At 45.1% G+C, this 16,943-nt stretch overlaps 1 protein-coding gene across 6 annotated transcripts in view; it reads right to left on the reverse strand.

Moving 5' to 3' along the window:
• kis (chromodomain helicase DNA binding protein kismet) overlaps nucleotides 1–16,943 on the reverse strand; it is a 228,849-nt gene that overhangs the window by 144,604 nt on the left and 67,302 nt on the right. For all 6 annotated transcript variants that reach the window (XM_075885419.1, XM_075885418.1, XM_037427719.2 and 3 more), the window contains exons 19-21: nucleotides 16,788–16,899; nucleotides 5,363–5,534; nucleotides 5,197–5,286 (exon numbers count right to left, since the gene is read on the reverse strand). In XM_075885419.1, coding sequence (XP_075741534.1) covers nucleotides 5,197–5,286; nucleotides 5,363–5,534; nucleotides 16,788–16,899 — 374 coding nt within the window. The remainder of the gene's footprint in view (nucleotides 1–5,196; nucleotides 5,287–5,362; nucleotides 5,535–16,787; nucleotides 16,900–16,943) is intronic.

Raw genomic sequence — 16,943 nt, forward strand, 5'->3', positions numbered from 1 at the left:
GAGCAGCAAAATTTCAATTTTGGAACAGAAGAACCTTGCTTCGAAGCAGTTAGCGGCATTTACTATGTCGTTCTGGGAGCTTGAAAATACAAATGATCAGCATCGTGGGAGCACCAGTGCATATTTTATTTGGCTTATACTACACATAACACTGAAAGAGATTTTGAAGGAAGTTTTTAACAGATTATCGCCAGGTATGAACTGCCCTACCTTTTTACATACCACGTGACCTATCTAGCCCGCGTAACATGTGAAATAATGTTTAAAAAAGGTTTGTTGAAAACTAGGTTCCCACTAATTACACTCAAAAACAAATTGAAAAATTGTTATTGCACAAGAATCTTAGTTACGTAACAATAGTCGTTCGCTTAAAGAAAAGCCTAACATGATAGTGTCAAAAGCTTTTAACAGACAACAAAAGCATGCTGCACTGGCGTTCGTGGCTATCTCGTGTGGGACCACCTTCGAGAGTGCAGCGCGAGAGCCAAGAAACCTCACCGTACCGACTATCTCGTAAAGCACATGCATATGGCACTAAGTGATAAGTGAATGATACTGATAACGCCACTCCATGCGAGCAACTAGGCTTCATTATTATGGCACACGTTGACCAGTTCTATATGTTTTTTTTTTAATATCTATAGGTGATCCCTGTCGATGTAGAACTCTCAATAATATATTTACTTGCGATTGCCACCCGAGTCACTTTGCGACTAGCGTAAAGCGCTCACGCAGAGCAGGTAAGAAAATCCGTGTCCCAGCAAACGAACCGTCAAATGTAGACAGACAGGTTTTATTTGCAAAAAATAACAGGAAAAAAATAAATAAACGCCGACCGAAACAACGACCGAGCTAAGCCTAAGAGCTAAGCCTAAAAGCTCAAGTAGCCCAGGGCCGGCACGCATGCAACGACACCTCTTGAAGCGCTCGTTGCAAGTTTCAATTACAAAACGGAGCAGTGGCAAATAACCATTCATGAAAACTGTGCCACGTGATTGCCGACACGTCATGAGTTGCAAATAAAGCGCCGAGGCACCCGTTAATATAATTTAAAATAGTTTGAACCCACGTTCTGTGCCCATACCAGTTCTTGTTGCATAAATAAGAGCCAGCAAAGTATATTAATATGATAGAATCCCAGTACACACATTCTTCTCTGTTTCTTTAAGGTTTGAAAATTGGTCACACAGTTACTCGTTTTCATTTTGTCAGCGTCATTTCGGAGCAGGTTCGGAGCAGTTACTAAGAAAAAAACCCCAGTTTAGAGCAGCAAGTCTTTTTTTGGAGCAGTTTGGAGCAATTAGAGCAGCACTTCCGTCACTGCTGCAGTGATTTCGGCGTCGCGAGGGGCTCGGCATCTCGATTAGTCGCGAGGCATGCACTTTATAATTAATTTTAAATATGTTCTAGGCTATATTCACCCTTGACATCTTGTAGACGATGTGTATGTCTCCACATAAATCTATTTCGTTCATTATCTCACCTTTGAAATTTTGTGTTAGTGCTTTAACCAACTTTGCAAATAAAAACTGCAACAATAACACAACTAGACTCTTTTCTTAAAAGGGCACCCCAAGCACCCTCTATGCGGACTACTACAAACTGCTATGTTTAGGGCACCCTAGCTGATGACACTATCTGCAACTGGGGTGGCTACTACCTGCGACTGCCACTGCACAAAGTTTCGCTAGCGTGGCAACAGGCCCATGCGTTGTGTGCCAAAAATGTGTTGCTAAAGATGGTTGCTAGAGTCCCCAGCCACTGACTAATATGAGCCCAGTAAGCTGCACAGTTATTGCGGCCGCCGTGAGTGCCACCACGTGCCCCCACACGTGCTAGCAATCACACTGAACGAACATAAGCCACACATTCATAAATATAACAGTGTCTTCTTAAGGTCTCTTCTTGCCCTCTTGTAATGCCCCTACTGCATAAAGCTATGCACTGCACTGCATAATGCTATGGTACACTGCACTCACTGGCACTAACAGAGACAGAAGCGCGTGACAAATCTGTGAATTCCACTTGTACTTGATGGATTCTAAAATGTTTGCAGCAGTCGATTTGTGAGGCAATAAACTCTTTTAATGATGCCATTTGACAATTACTTGGAAAAGTGTTGTGGGGCCCCTTTAAAGGGTTGTAGAGGTCAGAATAATAACGTCAGGACTGCAGCCTCGATGCAAGAAACACACGCAAGCTCTGTACTTCATAACCACATTTCATGTTAGTGACCGAACTGGGGAAACATATGACTAGTTCCCTTGACAACAGACACAGTGTCGATTTCCTTGTGGCAACTGCCCGATTCCACTAGGATGATGTGGCTCCGTGATAGTACAGAGGTGCAACAGCCGAAAAAGAATTTGGAGCAATTTTCGGAGCAACAAAATCTTACTTTTGGAGCACTAAAATGCCAATTCGAAGCAGGTTACAGGAAATAAAACACCTATTTTTATCACGAAAGACCGAATTTGGAGCAAAGAAGACTTACATTTAGAAAAGAAAGCATGTTCAAGCCATTCAACATCACCTGAATTATGCACAGTAAACATGAGCACTGCTGTTTTAATAAAACTAACATCTCAATCTACCCCACTGAGCAAACAATAATAAAGTCCACATTAGCATTTGTTGCATCTGTCAAATCCTTCGACAGAATCCGTGAATTAAAATGTAGATCTGCCAAGCTGGCAACCTTAAAATTCAAGGGATTCGTGAAAATGAAAAGTAGGGGAGGCAAAAAAAAAAAAAAACGCGCAGTTTGCTTGGATTATTTTTTTTTTTTAGGGCAGCAGAAGTTTCATACACTGCTCCAAATGATCGCCAGTAACTTTTTTAGGCGTCAGCGATCATACTAGTGTGCACAATTATGCAGTAGTATACAAGCATGAGTAATTGAACGAAATTTCCTGTCCCGTGAGTAGTGCTCACAGCCCCTTTCGAATCATAATACACTTTTCCTCAAGACACTAGTGTATTGCGGTGAAGGTGGTTTAAGCAGCATTCTCCACGGGTTAAAACAAGACCAATGATCCCCCCCCCCTCTTACAACGTCTTAGCTCGCTTGCAAGGCGCATTCTACCAGGTAAAGTGACAGCAGCGCACGGCCGTTGGTCTGGCGACAGCACCGGATATCACCAGGACGACGCAACTAACGCAACTTCAAAACAGAAAAATGTTTTCTGTGCCGTTCCAATGGCGACCAACGTAGTCGCTGGCAATGCTGGCGTTTGCAGCACGTCAACTCTGTTCACATGCGAAAAACGCGGTATGCATTACCAGCCCTAGTCGCTAACATGCCATGGCCACCTTTGCTGACTAGGAAGTTCACATTTCCCACGAAGCTTTCGTGGCTACGGCAATGCATTTTTGTCTTGAACTTGCGTCGTCCGCCGATAGGTATCCGTTGTGATCAGCGGACTGATGGGTACAGGGCTTTGTTACTTTATCTGGTCGATTGCGTCTCGCAAGTGCCCTGACCTAATGGGATTAAGATTGGTGTGGTTAGGTTACCGCGGTTAAGTTACTGCGGTTTAAGGTTACAGTGCACGCTTTGACTCATTGATGACTCAAACTGCAGGATGGCAACATACGTGGCCTCTATTTCTTGCTGAAATTAATTGATTGATATGTGGAGTTTAACGTCCCAAAACCACCATATGATTATGAGAGACGCACTCTCGATAATATTAGCGCAACTGAGAAAACTTTGAGACTGGTCGGGTATTTTGGCGCTGTGTGGCACAATTTCATGGTTTTGGCACAGCTTGGTGCAAAAATGGGGCATTGTATCAAATCGGCCCAGCTATTGCACCCTGATAGTATGACATTATGTGGTCGCCACAAATAAAGGAGCTGAGCTCCTACTAGATGTTTTTAACTCTGTGGTTAATGACAAAGTACTTTAGATCCAACAAGTTGTTTGTGGCATAAAATAGTGCTATAACGGCCATGAAAAGACGCTACAATTTGATTTCACAAAATGAACAAGCTTTTACGGATTTGGAACTCAACTGACACATCTTCTGCTATGCCATGGTACATATTTGCACAATAGGTCCGTCCGATTCAGCAGTGCCACCCAAACCAGTTCAACAAGTGCTGCATCCTGCTATTAGGATCAGTGCTGCAGAAATGGTATCCTCTTACTATATTAATTTCAAAAGATGCAGAAGACACTTGGGGCTGGTTCACATTTTTCTGCACCCTCCCTGTGAATAATGATTGATTTGTGGTGTTTAACGTCCCAAAACCACCATATGATTATGAGAGACGCCGTAGTGGAAGGCTCCGGAAATTTTGACCGCCTGGGGTTCTTTAACGTGCACCCAAATCTGAGCACACGGGCCTACAACATTTCCGCCTCCATCAGAAATGCAGCCGCCGCAGCCGGGAATCGAACCCGCGACCTGCGGGTCAGCAGCCGAGTACCTTAGCCACTAGACCACCGCGGCAGGGCCTCCCTGTGAATAGTACCTGCTTTATGCTAATACATGGGTACGATACGGCAATGCAGCAAACAATACAGCACACATTTATGTGCAGTTTAATCACCACTAACGTGTACCTGCCGCTTCTATGCATGATGGAAAGTCGGAAATCAGCCTCTATGCAGTTTGAGAGCTATCAGACTTGCATTTTTAACCAAACATATCGCGTGCACCGTGTTGGTAGCACACCATTCATTTTTATTGTCACATTGTGCCTGCATCACTCAACTCAATCTGCACAATTTCTGAACTTCATGTGCACTGCCATAAACCAGTACCATGCATGGCAATTACCAATGCGCATAACTGTCATTCTGTCATGACGAATTTTCACAGTAAGTAAATTCAAAGCCTTCATTTTTAGTAAGAGTGAGGTAAGTAAGAGTAAGATAAAACGCATTTTACTGAACAAAACATATTCCGTATCTTTTTTTTGTTTTTTTCATGACACTACTGTGTTTGTAGTAATTATTATTGCAATACAGGGCATTCTCTCAAACATAACCTGAAGGGATCAAGAAAATGTGTTCTGTTTAACAGGAGTTCTGTGTACCAAGAAATGAACTGGCGTGCAGAATTCAGGTATGAAACCAATAATATTAAAGGCAATTGTTCCAGTTTAAGCAGCAGTTCAGTTTCAAAGATTTTCATTTACTGATTGTCCACTGTACTATTATTACCTACATGTGCATAAAAAACTGACCTGGCTGGCACTCCTGCAAACACTTGCTGATGCAAATCTCCGATTATTTCATGTTTCAAGTAGTAGAGAAGGCGAACCCTCAGAAGAACCCTAAAAAAAAGAAACAAAATAGTAATTATGTGCCCTGGACCAAGTATTCAGCAAATCAGAGGATTAGAATCTTTACTTGTTAGCATGCCGATGCAAGTGCTTGCGATAGCCATCATCGCAAAGAAGAAGGTCCGGGTTGTACTGGTCATCTCGAGCCCAGTCAGCCAACATGTCGGGCGAGTCTGGTTCTCCTTTACCATTCTTAAGCTTCTTCCCTTTCCGCCCTCTTGGCACAGGTGCCGACAAACCTAAACAAAAACATTTTTATCAGTTTACTGTGATAAAACATTTTTATCAGTTTACTGTGATCATATTTCAACCTCCCAGAGAGCATAACAATAAAGTGACTGTATCCGAAACTTTCACGACCTATAGGTGGCACGACTGTACATCGGACATGACTGTCGTTAAGATGATAGCAGCAAGAGAAACAGTACCGGAAAGTACATTTTTGGCGAATAGTGCAATTCTTCACACTTCGGTGGCCCTTGGGTTTATGTTTTTGGGAAAGTAGGGAAGCGCTAACATACTATATTAAGTAAATTAATACTGGGTAGCACACTGAATACATAAATATGCACGAAATTGTAAATAAGGCACACAAGAATGCTCTGCACATTGCTGACTGTGTGTTGTGGGAATAGGGGCTAGCTCGCTGTCTTTGCGTGGGCTTTGCCACCTTTTCTGCTGTTCACATGTTCTGACATGACTCCCCTCCTCCGCTGTCTGCCGCGCTGGGAGAGCGAAGAGTGACATTTGACCCCTCTCACCCGGTAGCGGATGTCGACTGTGGCGCCGCGCGCAAAGTCTCCCGGGATGTTTCGCGCGTGCGCATCGGGAGCGAGTTAGATTTCCCCGAGACGACTGAGGGTGAGCACGCATCTCTTTTTCGTCCATCGACTCCTATTGTTTGGGGCTCGTCGGACTTCACCAATGGGTGCTTTGCGCCCGCGGTGAACGCTCACTTTTTGTTGCCCCTTGCGAACGCTAGGCCGAAGAGCTGTGTCCTAGTGCGTAGCCAGGCCACGCCGACCCGTATCTCTCTGAAGCCAACGCGAGCGCCTTTGCTTTCACTCGAGCAACCGGGCCTTTGTCCCAGTGTCTCTGTGAATCACTTTTACCTTGGAGACGTGCTCGCGGCACCCCTGTGTAGTACTTCTCTCCGCAGCGTGGATAAGCCCATTTCCTTTCCCGCCACGCCTTTGCAATGAGCTCTGTACTGTGTTTTTGGTGTTGCTGCAGAAAATAAAGCGTTGCGACCTTGAGCAGTATCGTGTTTTCACCACGATGACGGTTAACGCGTGCCCTGCGGCTTGCTAAGACTGGACCCATACTAGTGGCCGTACTCCTTTGGGATGCGTGTACACTACACTGGCGCCCAACGTGGTATCAAAAGCTCTAAGCTTTTGACTGCTCTTAGCAAGTCAGTTCCCCTGCGCGATTCAGGCTCGTCGCAACATGCCTGCTTCGTGGCATTTTTGTGGCGGATGCCGCGTTGCACAAAGAAGCCATCGCTTCTATCGACGGGCACCCCTCGGCACCTGTCTATGTCGTCAACCCCTTTTGTGGTGAACACAAAACCAATGTGGTAGCTGACGCGCTATCTCGTGCCCCCTGTTGTCTGCAGAGAACCTGAAATTCGGTGTGATGGCCGCTCGCGGTGCCTTAGCACATGCAAGCCTCGGGGCCGAAACAGTGGCGAAAAGGGGGAGTCCCCATGCGGACGACCTTGGCTGCTATCCAGGTAAGCGGCGAACTGTGTAGCGGCCGTGCGGGGAAACTTTCCGAAGGCCACTGTGCCGAGAGCGAACCCGTGACGCCGTGCACATGGCGGTTGCTGCGGTCCTGAGTGGGCGTGATACCAGACTCCCCCCTTTGGGAGAATGGGAATTGCTTTCAGCAGCAAAGTGATCCGTTTAAAGTCTCAGAAGGAAAAAGCGGAGTATCCGCTGCTTTCTCTGGAACGGGCGCCGATAACGACCGTCTGTCTCAAAGAGATGCGCCGTTACGCTGCTTGCTATGCGGCGGGTGCGAATAGTGGTCTGAAACAGCATGTGTTGCTGAGTCCCAGGCGGATTTATTTTGCTAGCCGGCGAGAAGTCTGCATATCCGTCTAAGGTGGCTATGCCCAAAATGTGAAGGAAATCATGTGAAGTAACTTTTTGTTCAGTTGGGTGCAGATCCATGGGGCAGCGGAGTCTTGCATTCCTCGTTATCCCAACTTGGCGGTCACGCTGGCTCTGTAAGTGATACGGTGTTTTGAGATGCACGTCGCCGCTCATGGCGCTAGGCCGGTAACCAATGGGGATGCGTCACGGTGACGCCACTGTATAAGTAGCGCTGTGAGGTGGCGGCGGCATTGCTTCCAGCCACAAAGAAGGAAGCATGAAGGAACAAATCTGACAGACGTATGATATTGGAGAGGGAAACACATCTCTCGCATTTCCGCGAGAAAGTGCCTGGAAGAACATGTGATGCAAGCAGCCCTGCCCTTCCTGTGGCGTCGTATAACAATCACTCTTTGCACCAAAGCGGACCTATGGCTCCCGTTGAACAGCACCCGTTTGCACTGGCATTGAATGAAATAAAGGAGGCAATGGTTTGACTTGCGCGTAAAATTGCGCAAACTGGTGTGATGAGCGCTGCTCAAACAAAAGATCAAGCAAGATGGCCGATCTTCTTCGCTCGGAAGGCGCACGCTGTTTCAGAAGGACCAGAGAGACCGCAGAACCGATACGTCTCCGGTTTATTGTTGACAGAACAGGAAAAAAAAAATGAACAGAGCGTGCCCCTGGCTACTTCTTCTTCCTCGCCTCCGAGCTCCATCTTCAATCTGTTTTGTACATCTTCGCGCCAGCCAGATTCAACCGAAGCCATTTTCGAGCGAATACAACAGTTGAATCGGCCTCTTGACTAATTTTCCTTCAGGTGTACGAAGCAAGCATGTTCTCACTAGTCTATTCTTGCCTGGGAAAATCTTTTCGACCTTGCAGAGTTTCCACCGAGTTCTTTTTCGCGCTTCTCCAAGCAGAAGTACATCTCCTTCTTGTACATTTGTGTGACGCTCTGTTTTTCTGCAGGCACACTTCAGCTCCCACAGGTTCTCCTTTTCCCATCTGGTCCACCATGTTATCATTGCCCGTTTTCTTGCACTCCAGTAATTCAGCAAACTGTATTCTCCGAGTCTGTTTTCTTCCTGCTTGTTCATTGCTTGCCTGCCTCCTATAACATCCGCCGGTGTGATGGGTTGTGGCTCGTTAGGATCCTCACACACATAAGTAAAAGGCCGGTTGTTAAGTACTCCTTCTGCTTCAACAACCACAGTCCGTAGTTCCTTTTTCATCCAAAAGTCGAGCACCTATAGTTTTTGCCATGGATGTCTTGAAGCTTCTGATCAGTCTTTCATAAAATCCTCCCCACCACAGAGCTAACTATACAATAAACTTCCATTTTATTTTCAGGTTACTGGTATACTGTTGAACCCTTTCATCTTCCATCTTTAATGTCTTGTTCATCTCTTTCTCAGATTTCTTGAATGCTCTTGCATTATCACTGTAAATAGTTGTACACAATCCTCTTCTAGCTACGAATCTTCAGAATGCTTGTATAAACGCTTCTGATGACATCCTCTTGACCAACTCCAGTTGTATGGCTCTTGTTACTGCACACGTAAATATCACAATGTAAAACTTTGTAACTTTTTCGCCTTTCTCCTATTGAGCATTTAGCGGTCCAGCAAAGTCTATACCAACTGTGTCGAATGGCCTCGTCTGTGTTATCCTGTCAGCTGGTAGTGGTTGAATTTCTTGTGCCATTGGTCTAGAATTGAATCTCCTACATGTGATGCATTTTTTTATCACATATTTCACCATCTGTCGGCCACGCACAATCCAAAACTTCGTTCTTAGATGTGTCCATGTTGCCGCAACGCCACCGTGCATTGTGACGTGACTTGATGTGCGTTCAGAACTAGGAGTTCTGAAAAGTGACTTTCTCTTGGTAAAATAATAGGATGCTTCTCATGAAAGCTCAAATCACTCCACTGAAGCCTCCCTTTTACTCTTAGGACACCTTGATCATCTTCGAAGATGTTCGTGCCGTACAGATTCATGTTGTCATATATCCGTGTCACTGCATTTTGTAGCGTTTTCTGCTCCTGCTTTATCAGCACAAACTCTGCCTTGTCCAATTCTTCTCCTGTCAGCGAACCTGTTTTCCTTTCTTTTCTTCGGTTTCCTATATAACGCATCACCCAAGCGGTATCTCGTAACGCTTTCTTGTATGATCCAAACCTGCTCACATCAATTATTTTTTCTTCACTCGTGGTGGTAGTTAAGCTTGCCACGGTCTTTTCTTCGTCTTTGTTGTCATCACAGTCCGATTCTTGCGTGATGTCATAATCAGGCCTTTGTTTTTCATTCTTGATCCACGTGGGTCCTGTCATCAAATCCGCAGAATTTTCATCACTTTTAACATAACCCCATTGACTCTCATTGGACTTGCTTTTAATTTCTGCTGCGCGGTTGCGAACAAACAGATCTTTCGCCTTGTTAAACTTTATCCAGTATAATACAATTTGAGAGTCAGTCCAGAATTTCACATTCGATAGTTTCCTGATGAAATTCTCAGTTATATGACTGGCCAATCTGACTGATATTGTGGCCGCCAACAACTCCAATCTTGCTAGTGTAATCTTTTTGATTGGAGCGACTCTACCTTTTGCAATGATTAAATTGGCTTCATGGCTTCCATCGGAGTATTCTGTTACAATGTATGCTGCTGCTCCATACGCCATTGGACTCACATCGGAGAACACGTGTAGAGTCGATGCTTTCACTTCAGCTTGCCTGTTGTCATAGCATCTGTTAACGGTGAAGTCATCTAAGTGCTGAAGCTTCTCCGACCAGTCCTTCCAAGCAGATCTCTGCTGGCTTGGTAACGGGTCATCCCATTTCAGTTTATCCATCCAAATTTTTTGCAGCAATATTTTTGCTGTAACTGAAGACGGTGTCAAAAAACCTAAAGGGTCATATAGCTTTGCCGTGGCCTGCAAAACCTGTCTTTTTGAGAGTTGTCTCATGTCCTTATCATTTCGCCATGTAGTGTCGGGAAAGCTCAACACGTTGTCTACAAAATTCCATTTCAGTCCCAAAATTTTGATGTGTCCCTCTTTTCTTATCCCTCGATCCAGATCCTTTCCTTCTTCATCAAAGAGTTTTCTTAGCTCGGCATCATTTGAAATCCATTTTCTTAAATTCATTCCCACATTGCGAAAAATATCTCGGGTTCTTTGTATATCTTTGTCGATGTCGAGTATTCGTCGGCTCCCAGTAAAACGTCATCGACGTAGATTCCTTTCCGGAGTTGCGCCACAACTGCAGGATATTTTTCTTCGAATTTATCCAAATGTCAATGAATCGTGGCTGCTAGAAGGAAGCTACTTGGTGTAGTTCCGAAAGTAACCCTCGTCATCCTCCACCTTTTTATCTTCGGGGGTTGGCATATCTTCGCTGGGTATTCTTTCCCACCACATAAATCGCAGTGCGTCTCGGTCATTTTCATGTATCTTGATCTGCAAGAATTCGTTTTTCACGTCGGCTGACGTAGCGATCTTGTGATGTCGAAAGTTCAGCAGCAAGCTTGTGATGTCGGGGTTTAGGTTTGGCCCCTTTTCCAAGTTGTCATTCAATAATTCACCTGGATTCTGGCTTGACGATGCGTCAAAGATGATCCGTATTTTTGTCGTTGTTCGGTCCTTCTTAATTACTGCTTGATGCAGCATGTAGTATACAAATTTGTTCTGTATATCAGATCCAGCATTTTCTTCGACGTTTTCTGCTATTTCTTGCTCGAAGTACTCTCGAATAGCTTTGTCATAGGCTAGGAGCTCATCTTTATCCTTGCATAATTTCTTGGTCACCTGGATAAGCCTCTTCTCTGCGATGGTGTTGTTGTCGTCCAATGTCACGTTTTCCTTCCATGGTAGCCGCACTTGGTATCTTCCTGCCTTGAACTCCATTGTTTGTCAGACGTAGTCTAGCACATGTTCATCATTCATCTTTGTTGCTGGTTTCTCCTTGATGCCCATGTTTTCCGAGTCCCAGAATCTCTGCAGTTCATCCACAGTCGTGTCCAACTTGGCACTGACCTTGAGTACCATAACCGTCGATTTCATCGGCACAAAATGAAGTCCTACAGGACCTTGGACCATCCATCCCAATATTGTTTCTATTGCCATTACTTTTGGATGAATCTCGCAAATGTGACTAGTGACTACAGTCCAGTAATAATCTGCTCCAATTAATATAGAAGTTTCCATATTTTTTCTTTCTTTGTCCGTCTTCTCGTTGTCATCAGCCAAACAAATTCCCATCGATCTTGCTCTTTCGTGTATTGTCAACGGTGGTGATGGTAGCATGTCACAGGATATAACTTCTATCTCCAGTGCCTTAATCGTGACTGGCTCTGAGATGGGATCCTTCCTCGCGCTGACCTCGACGACTTTCATGTCTAGTTCCATCTCTCCTCCTCCAAATAATCCTACAGTAATCCTTTCGGATCTTTTTACCTTGCACACTAGTTTTCTTGACAATCTTTTGAGGATGAATGACCTCTGGCTCCCATTGTCGAGCAGAATACGTGAGTAACACCCGCTGTCTTGTCCCTCTGTCCACGGAAAGGCTGTCTGCAGTAGTATGCACTTGTGTTCACCAGATTGCTGTACGTGCATGTTGCAGGACTTGCTGGTGTCTAACCGGTCAGGTTGCGCGCTTTTACGCACTTGCTCAACATCATTACCGCTTTGCTGCTGTGCTGACTTTCCTGCAGGCGTGCGTGGTCGACACATAGATGTCGCATGCCTTCCCTTGCATGTTTTGCAGCGTACGTTAGTGCGGCATATCTTCGCCGTGTGGCGAGGTCTGGTGCATCTGAAGCACCTTCGTTCCCGTTGCAAGGCTTCTTTCTTCTGTTGCATACTAATGCTTCTTCTGCAATCTTCCGTGTAGTGTCCAGTCATCTCACAGAAGATGCATTTTTTAATCGATATGCTTTGAAGCGTAGATGTTCTAGTCCGCCTCATACTGTGCGGTGACCGGGTCACATTGTATTTTTCCTCTCGAGTTTCTTCTCTGCTGCGTATATATAACTTTAAAAACTGCATAATTTCTTTCAAACTGCTCGTGCTGTCTCTTGACGCTGAGTTCGATTCCGTAGTTGCTGGTCTGTTGTCACCTTTCTCTATTTCCTTCATCTTCATCTCAATCCTCATATCCACCGGTAGCGCAGATTTTACAACAGGAGCTATCACCGTGGCATAACTATCCATTTCCACTCCTAACGACTGCAGTGCTCGTGTGTTCACTTGCAACTTTTGGAAGAGTTTTTTCAACCCATCTACATCTTTAGGACACTTCACTGCTTCCAAGTTTGCAAGCTCTTTTATGTAGGTCTCTCTCAAATTATCTTCTCGTCCGAAGGTTTCTTTCAGAAGAGCGACTGCATGCTCGTAATTCTGATCAGAAAACTGCAAACCTTTTATGAGAAACGCAGCCTCCCCGCTGAGAGACACCAGAAGGTAATTAAATTTTTTATTCTTCGGCATGTTCGCTCTATTTTGCACCGATGTCTCGAACTGATGCCAAAACCTTGGCCATGCTGTTTTTTTTCCATCAAACTTGATCATTTCAAGGCGTGGCAACTTAACAAGCTCTTGCGTCTCCAAGATTTGGTTAGTACCTTGCGCTGAGCTCGCCTGTTCTGTGACTATTCTCGTAGTCAGTTGCGTCGCTTGTTCTATTTCGCGTAATTGCTCCTCTATTTTTGTCGTTGCAGCGACGATTTTCATCTCATAATGCAAAACTCTTTCAAATTCCGCCTCCACATCGTCTTCTTCAATGAACGGTTCAATCTGTTCGTTAACTTGTCTTAACGTCTGTGACACGCTCTTCATCTGGTTCAGAAGCGTCATAAGTTGCGCTCGATCGGCGTCTTCTTCTATCTTCTTATCGATTTCGCTCGTAAGCGTCGTCACATTTGCTCGAAGCGTCTTCCACTTCTTCGATAGGACCTCTTTATTCATGCTTAAAACGTGTTCAAAGAGCTCTTGCCTGTTTATGTGCGTCGCCAACAGTCGTCGGTCTTGGTCCTTCTCTCGATGGTTCGTCCTTGAGCCAGACGCCGCTGCTTCGTTCTTCAACCCGTTGTTGCGAATGGGGTTGAAGTCTGTGCGCCTGTCTTTAGATCCTCCTGGTCACGGCACCATGTTTCAGAAGGACCAGAGAGACCGCAGAACCGATACGTCTTCGGTTTATTGTTGACAGAACAGGAAAAAAAAAATGAACAGAGCGTGCCCCTGGCTACTTCTTCTTCCTCGCCTCCGAGCTCCATCTTCAATCTGTTTTCTACACACGTGTTTGCATCCCACTGCGTGTTAGAACTGTCATTGAATGCTCAAGCCGAGAGGAAACACGCCGCCTGTCTTGACCAAGCATGAAAAGATGCGGGAGAAAGGGGGTCCTTTGAGCAACAGCTGTGAACTTTGATTCTAATCAAGGGCGTAGTTGCGATAGCAGGCGGGCGCAATATCGGCAAGCATCCGTGCACGGCTCGTACCGTTCTACACCGTGCGCTCTCAATGGGACGAGATTGTGCGTTAAGAGCATTTCTTCCGGGAGTGGACGTACTTATTCTCTTACACCAGCGTTTTATAGTTGTGAGTGTCGTGATGTCATATCCAAAAGAGTTAGCTGTCAGCCTACGTATTGTCCTGGGGTCGTGATGTCGATGAAGGCAGCAGCCGCTGTTTGCATGAGTGATCTTTTTTATTGGGCGAACCTGTGCCCGGAAAACAAAACATCACTTACAAGCAATACACGTTGTAGACTTATAGCAGCGAACATAGAGCGTGGGCATTTGATAATCTGCCAGGCAGCAAAGTGTATCGGCATTTGTACATGTGCCACTGAAGATTCCAGCGTTATTGCTAGCGGCCTCGTAAGTTTCAGAACGTACTGTAATGTACTCGCTGTGCGCATACTCTCATGGGATGGTTGTAACATTATCTCGGAAGTCCCCAGTCATTGAGTCGCGGTTTGTGCAAGGCACCGTTACACGCGTAAAAGTGCGGTAACAAAAATAGAAAGAAAAGAGCGCATGCAGCATCACCATTAAAACATTACAAATTATTGCTATTTCAGTCATCCATTCGCTGTTTACACTGTTTTTTTTTTTTTTTTTTCAGTTTATATGGCAAAAATCTTGCCGCACCATTGCCGAGCAACCACAGAGCGCGTGCTATGCTCGGTGGTTGCGGTGCGGCGAGTTTTTTTGCAACACTACTGTCGCTTTTATAGTTTGCCTAACAGCTTTTCCGTTAAAACATACCGTATATACTCGAATCTAAGCGTATATACTCGAATCTAAGCCAATGTTTTTTTTTGTTTTTTTTTTTCGAAAAAACGATGTGCGAAAGTGGGGGGGGGGGGGGGGGTCGGTTAAGATTCGAGTACCATGATTCGGCCGCCACTGCCGCCTGCCTGAAGGTCCGGCCGCGCTAGCGACATTACGGCCCTCAATGCGCCGATCTCAAGGTACCGGTTGATTTTGTTCGAGAACAGAGGGACGAGGGAATGCCCGTGACGACTGAAATTATTCTGGCGGAGGCCAGAGAAATCGCCATCGCGAAAAGTGTCTCACAAGCCTGTTTTGAAGCCATTACGGACTGGAGAACACGCTTCATGAATTGGTCTGGATTCAGCCTGCGACGAAGGACCTCAGTGCGTCAAAAGCTCGACCAACATTCGAGGAAAGTTTTTTTTTTCTGGCCTTGCTAATTTCTTGCGTGAGCCTAGATTCGAGGGCGGCCTAGATTAGAGTACATACAGTATATGTCGCATAATGAGGTATTCACACAAACGCCACCTTAACAAGAATCGCTCATTGTGTTCATGTGCCGAAAGATTCATGCATGATCCAAAATAACACGTTTGATATGGACTCGGAAATTTATATGGACGCGGTTGCATCCTTTGTATAGCACACATGTGTTGGTCGATCGATGACAAAACATTCAACTAAATTTGGCTTTGCACGTGCGAATTGCCGTTAAGGCAAGGCTTGGCGCAGCAGGTCAGATTGGCACAGCATGACGCAATTGGCGCAGCACTTCCACCCCTGAGTCTTTAGATTATGAAAACAATGATGCTCCCGTTAATTATATAAGGGATGTTAAATTTGGCTCTGAAAGATGAGCATAAGTGACATGAATTACATGAAGCCTCACTTCACAGAGAAAAAGAGGGTTATGGAACAGTAACGTCCCAAAGTATACTGAAATTTATTTCTCAAAGAGAAATAAAGTGCCACTTACTGCCTTTTCGCAAACAAAAGGAAGGTGCATCAGTGGGACGTTGTGTTTTCCTTTTAACATGGCAACAAACAACAGTAACATTGTGGGAGTTAGTGCAAAGTTTGCTGCATTTCTGAACATGTCTGGAATAAAACTTCTTTACAATTTAGAACCTGCAGACACCACCAAAACACCAGCCATAAGCACTTCAAACCACAATTTGACTGGTAGACTGGTGCACAAAGGCTGGCACCTTGGCAGCACAGACTACAATCAACTAAATACTTCTGCAATTGATTATGTGCCAAGGACATCTATTCACATCCATCATAACTGCCATGCTTAACAAATTCAAAGTTCCCGCACAAATTCTGAGAACTTTCAGTTCCTCACTTTTACCATTATTGCCTTTACCACTTATAAAGTCACTATCACCCCTGTAAAGTCATTTTTGCCTCGTGGCGCACACGTAACTCGCACATAGGACACATTAGGGGTTAACAGCTGCTGAACAGTAGGTGGCGCAGTGCTCGCGAGAGTTCACCATTGTAATCATCGCCATGGTTAGCACGGTAGTGCCAGCAGTGATGCCTGGCAGCGAGGTTGGGTGGGAGCAGATGAGACATGAGCAGCTCTTTGGCATGTGAAAGGTGGCGTGAACAGTCATCTCCCATGGTCCATGAGGACGCCGCCGCAGGTAGTTTCCCGTGGGCCCCCTCGTGGCGAGTAGAGCATTGGAGGCACCGCCTTCGCGTTACCTTGCATTTGTTCTCATGTTTGAGTGTATATGAGTATTATATAAGAGTATTTAGCATGTTAATCACTAGAAATATATTTGATTCGGCTGACGATATCATTGATGAGAAAGTAATTGAATAAATGTGTTTGTTTGGTTTGGTCAAACCGTGTCTGCTGTCTCTGTGTGTTCCGGGAGCGACAATCTCATATCGAGACTCCACACTGCAATCTCATATCGAGACCCCATACACTACATACTCCAGAAATAAGTGCCACAGGCACCCATACATATTTTTAGAAAATGGCTAATCCTTCGTAGACATTTCAAATCGGACACTTTTTAAAACACTGCAAAAAGAGGGGGCTCCAAAGAAAACAATACACACTTTTTTTTAATATTGGCCCAATGACTGACCTGAGTGATTTTTGTGGATCCTAGTCTCGCCATCTTCAGAAGGTGCTATCAGATCCCAAATGAAGCCCTTGATCTTCTCATCACCCTTGTAGTGCCGCAGACAGTACAAGAGCTGCAAAAGTTGCAAGACAAATTAAACAACATTCCTAGCACTGA

Source organism: Rhipicephalus microplus, unplaced genomic scaffold (genome assembly GCF_043290135.1).
Source record: "Rhipicephalus microplus isolate Deutch F79 unplaced genomic scaffold, USDA_Rmic scaffold_140, whole genome shotgun sequence".
Taxonomy (NCBI): domain Eukaryota; kingdom Metazoa; phylum Arthropoda; class Arachnida; order Ixodida; family Ixodidae; genus Rhipicephalus; species Rhipicephalus microplus.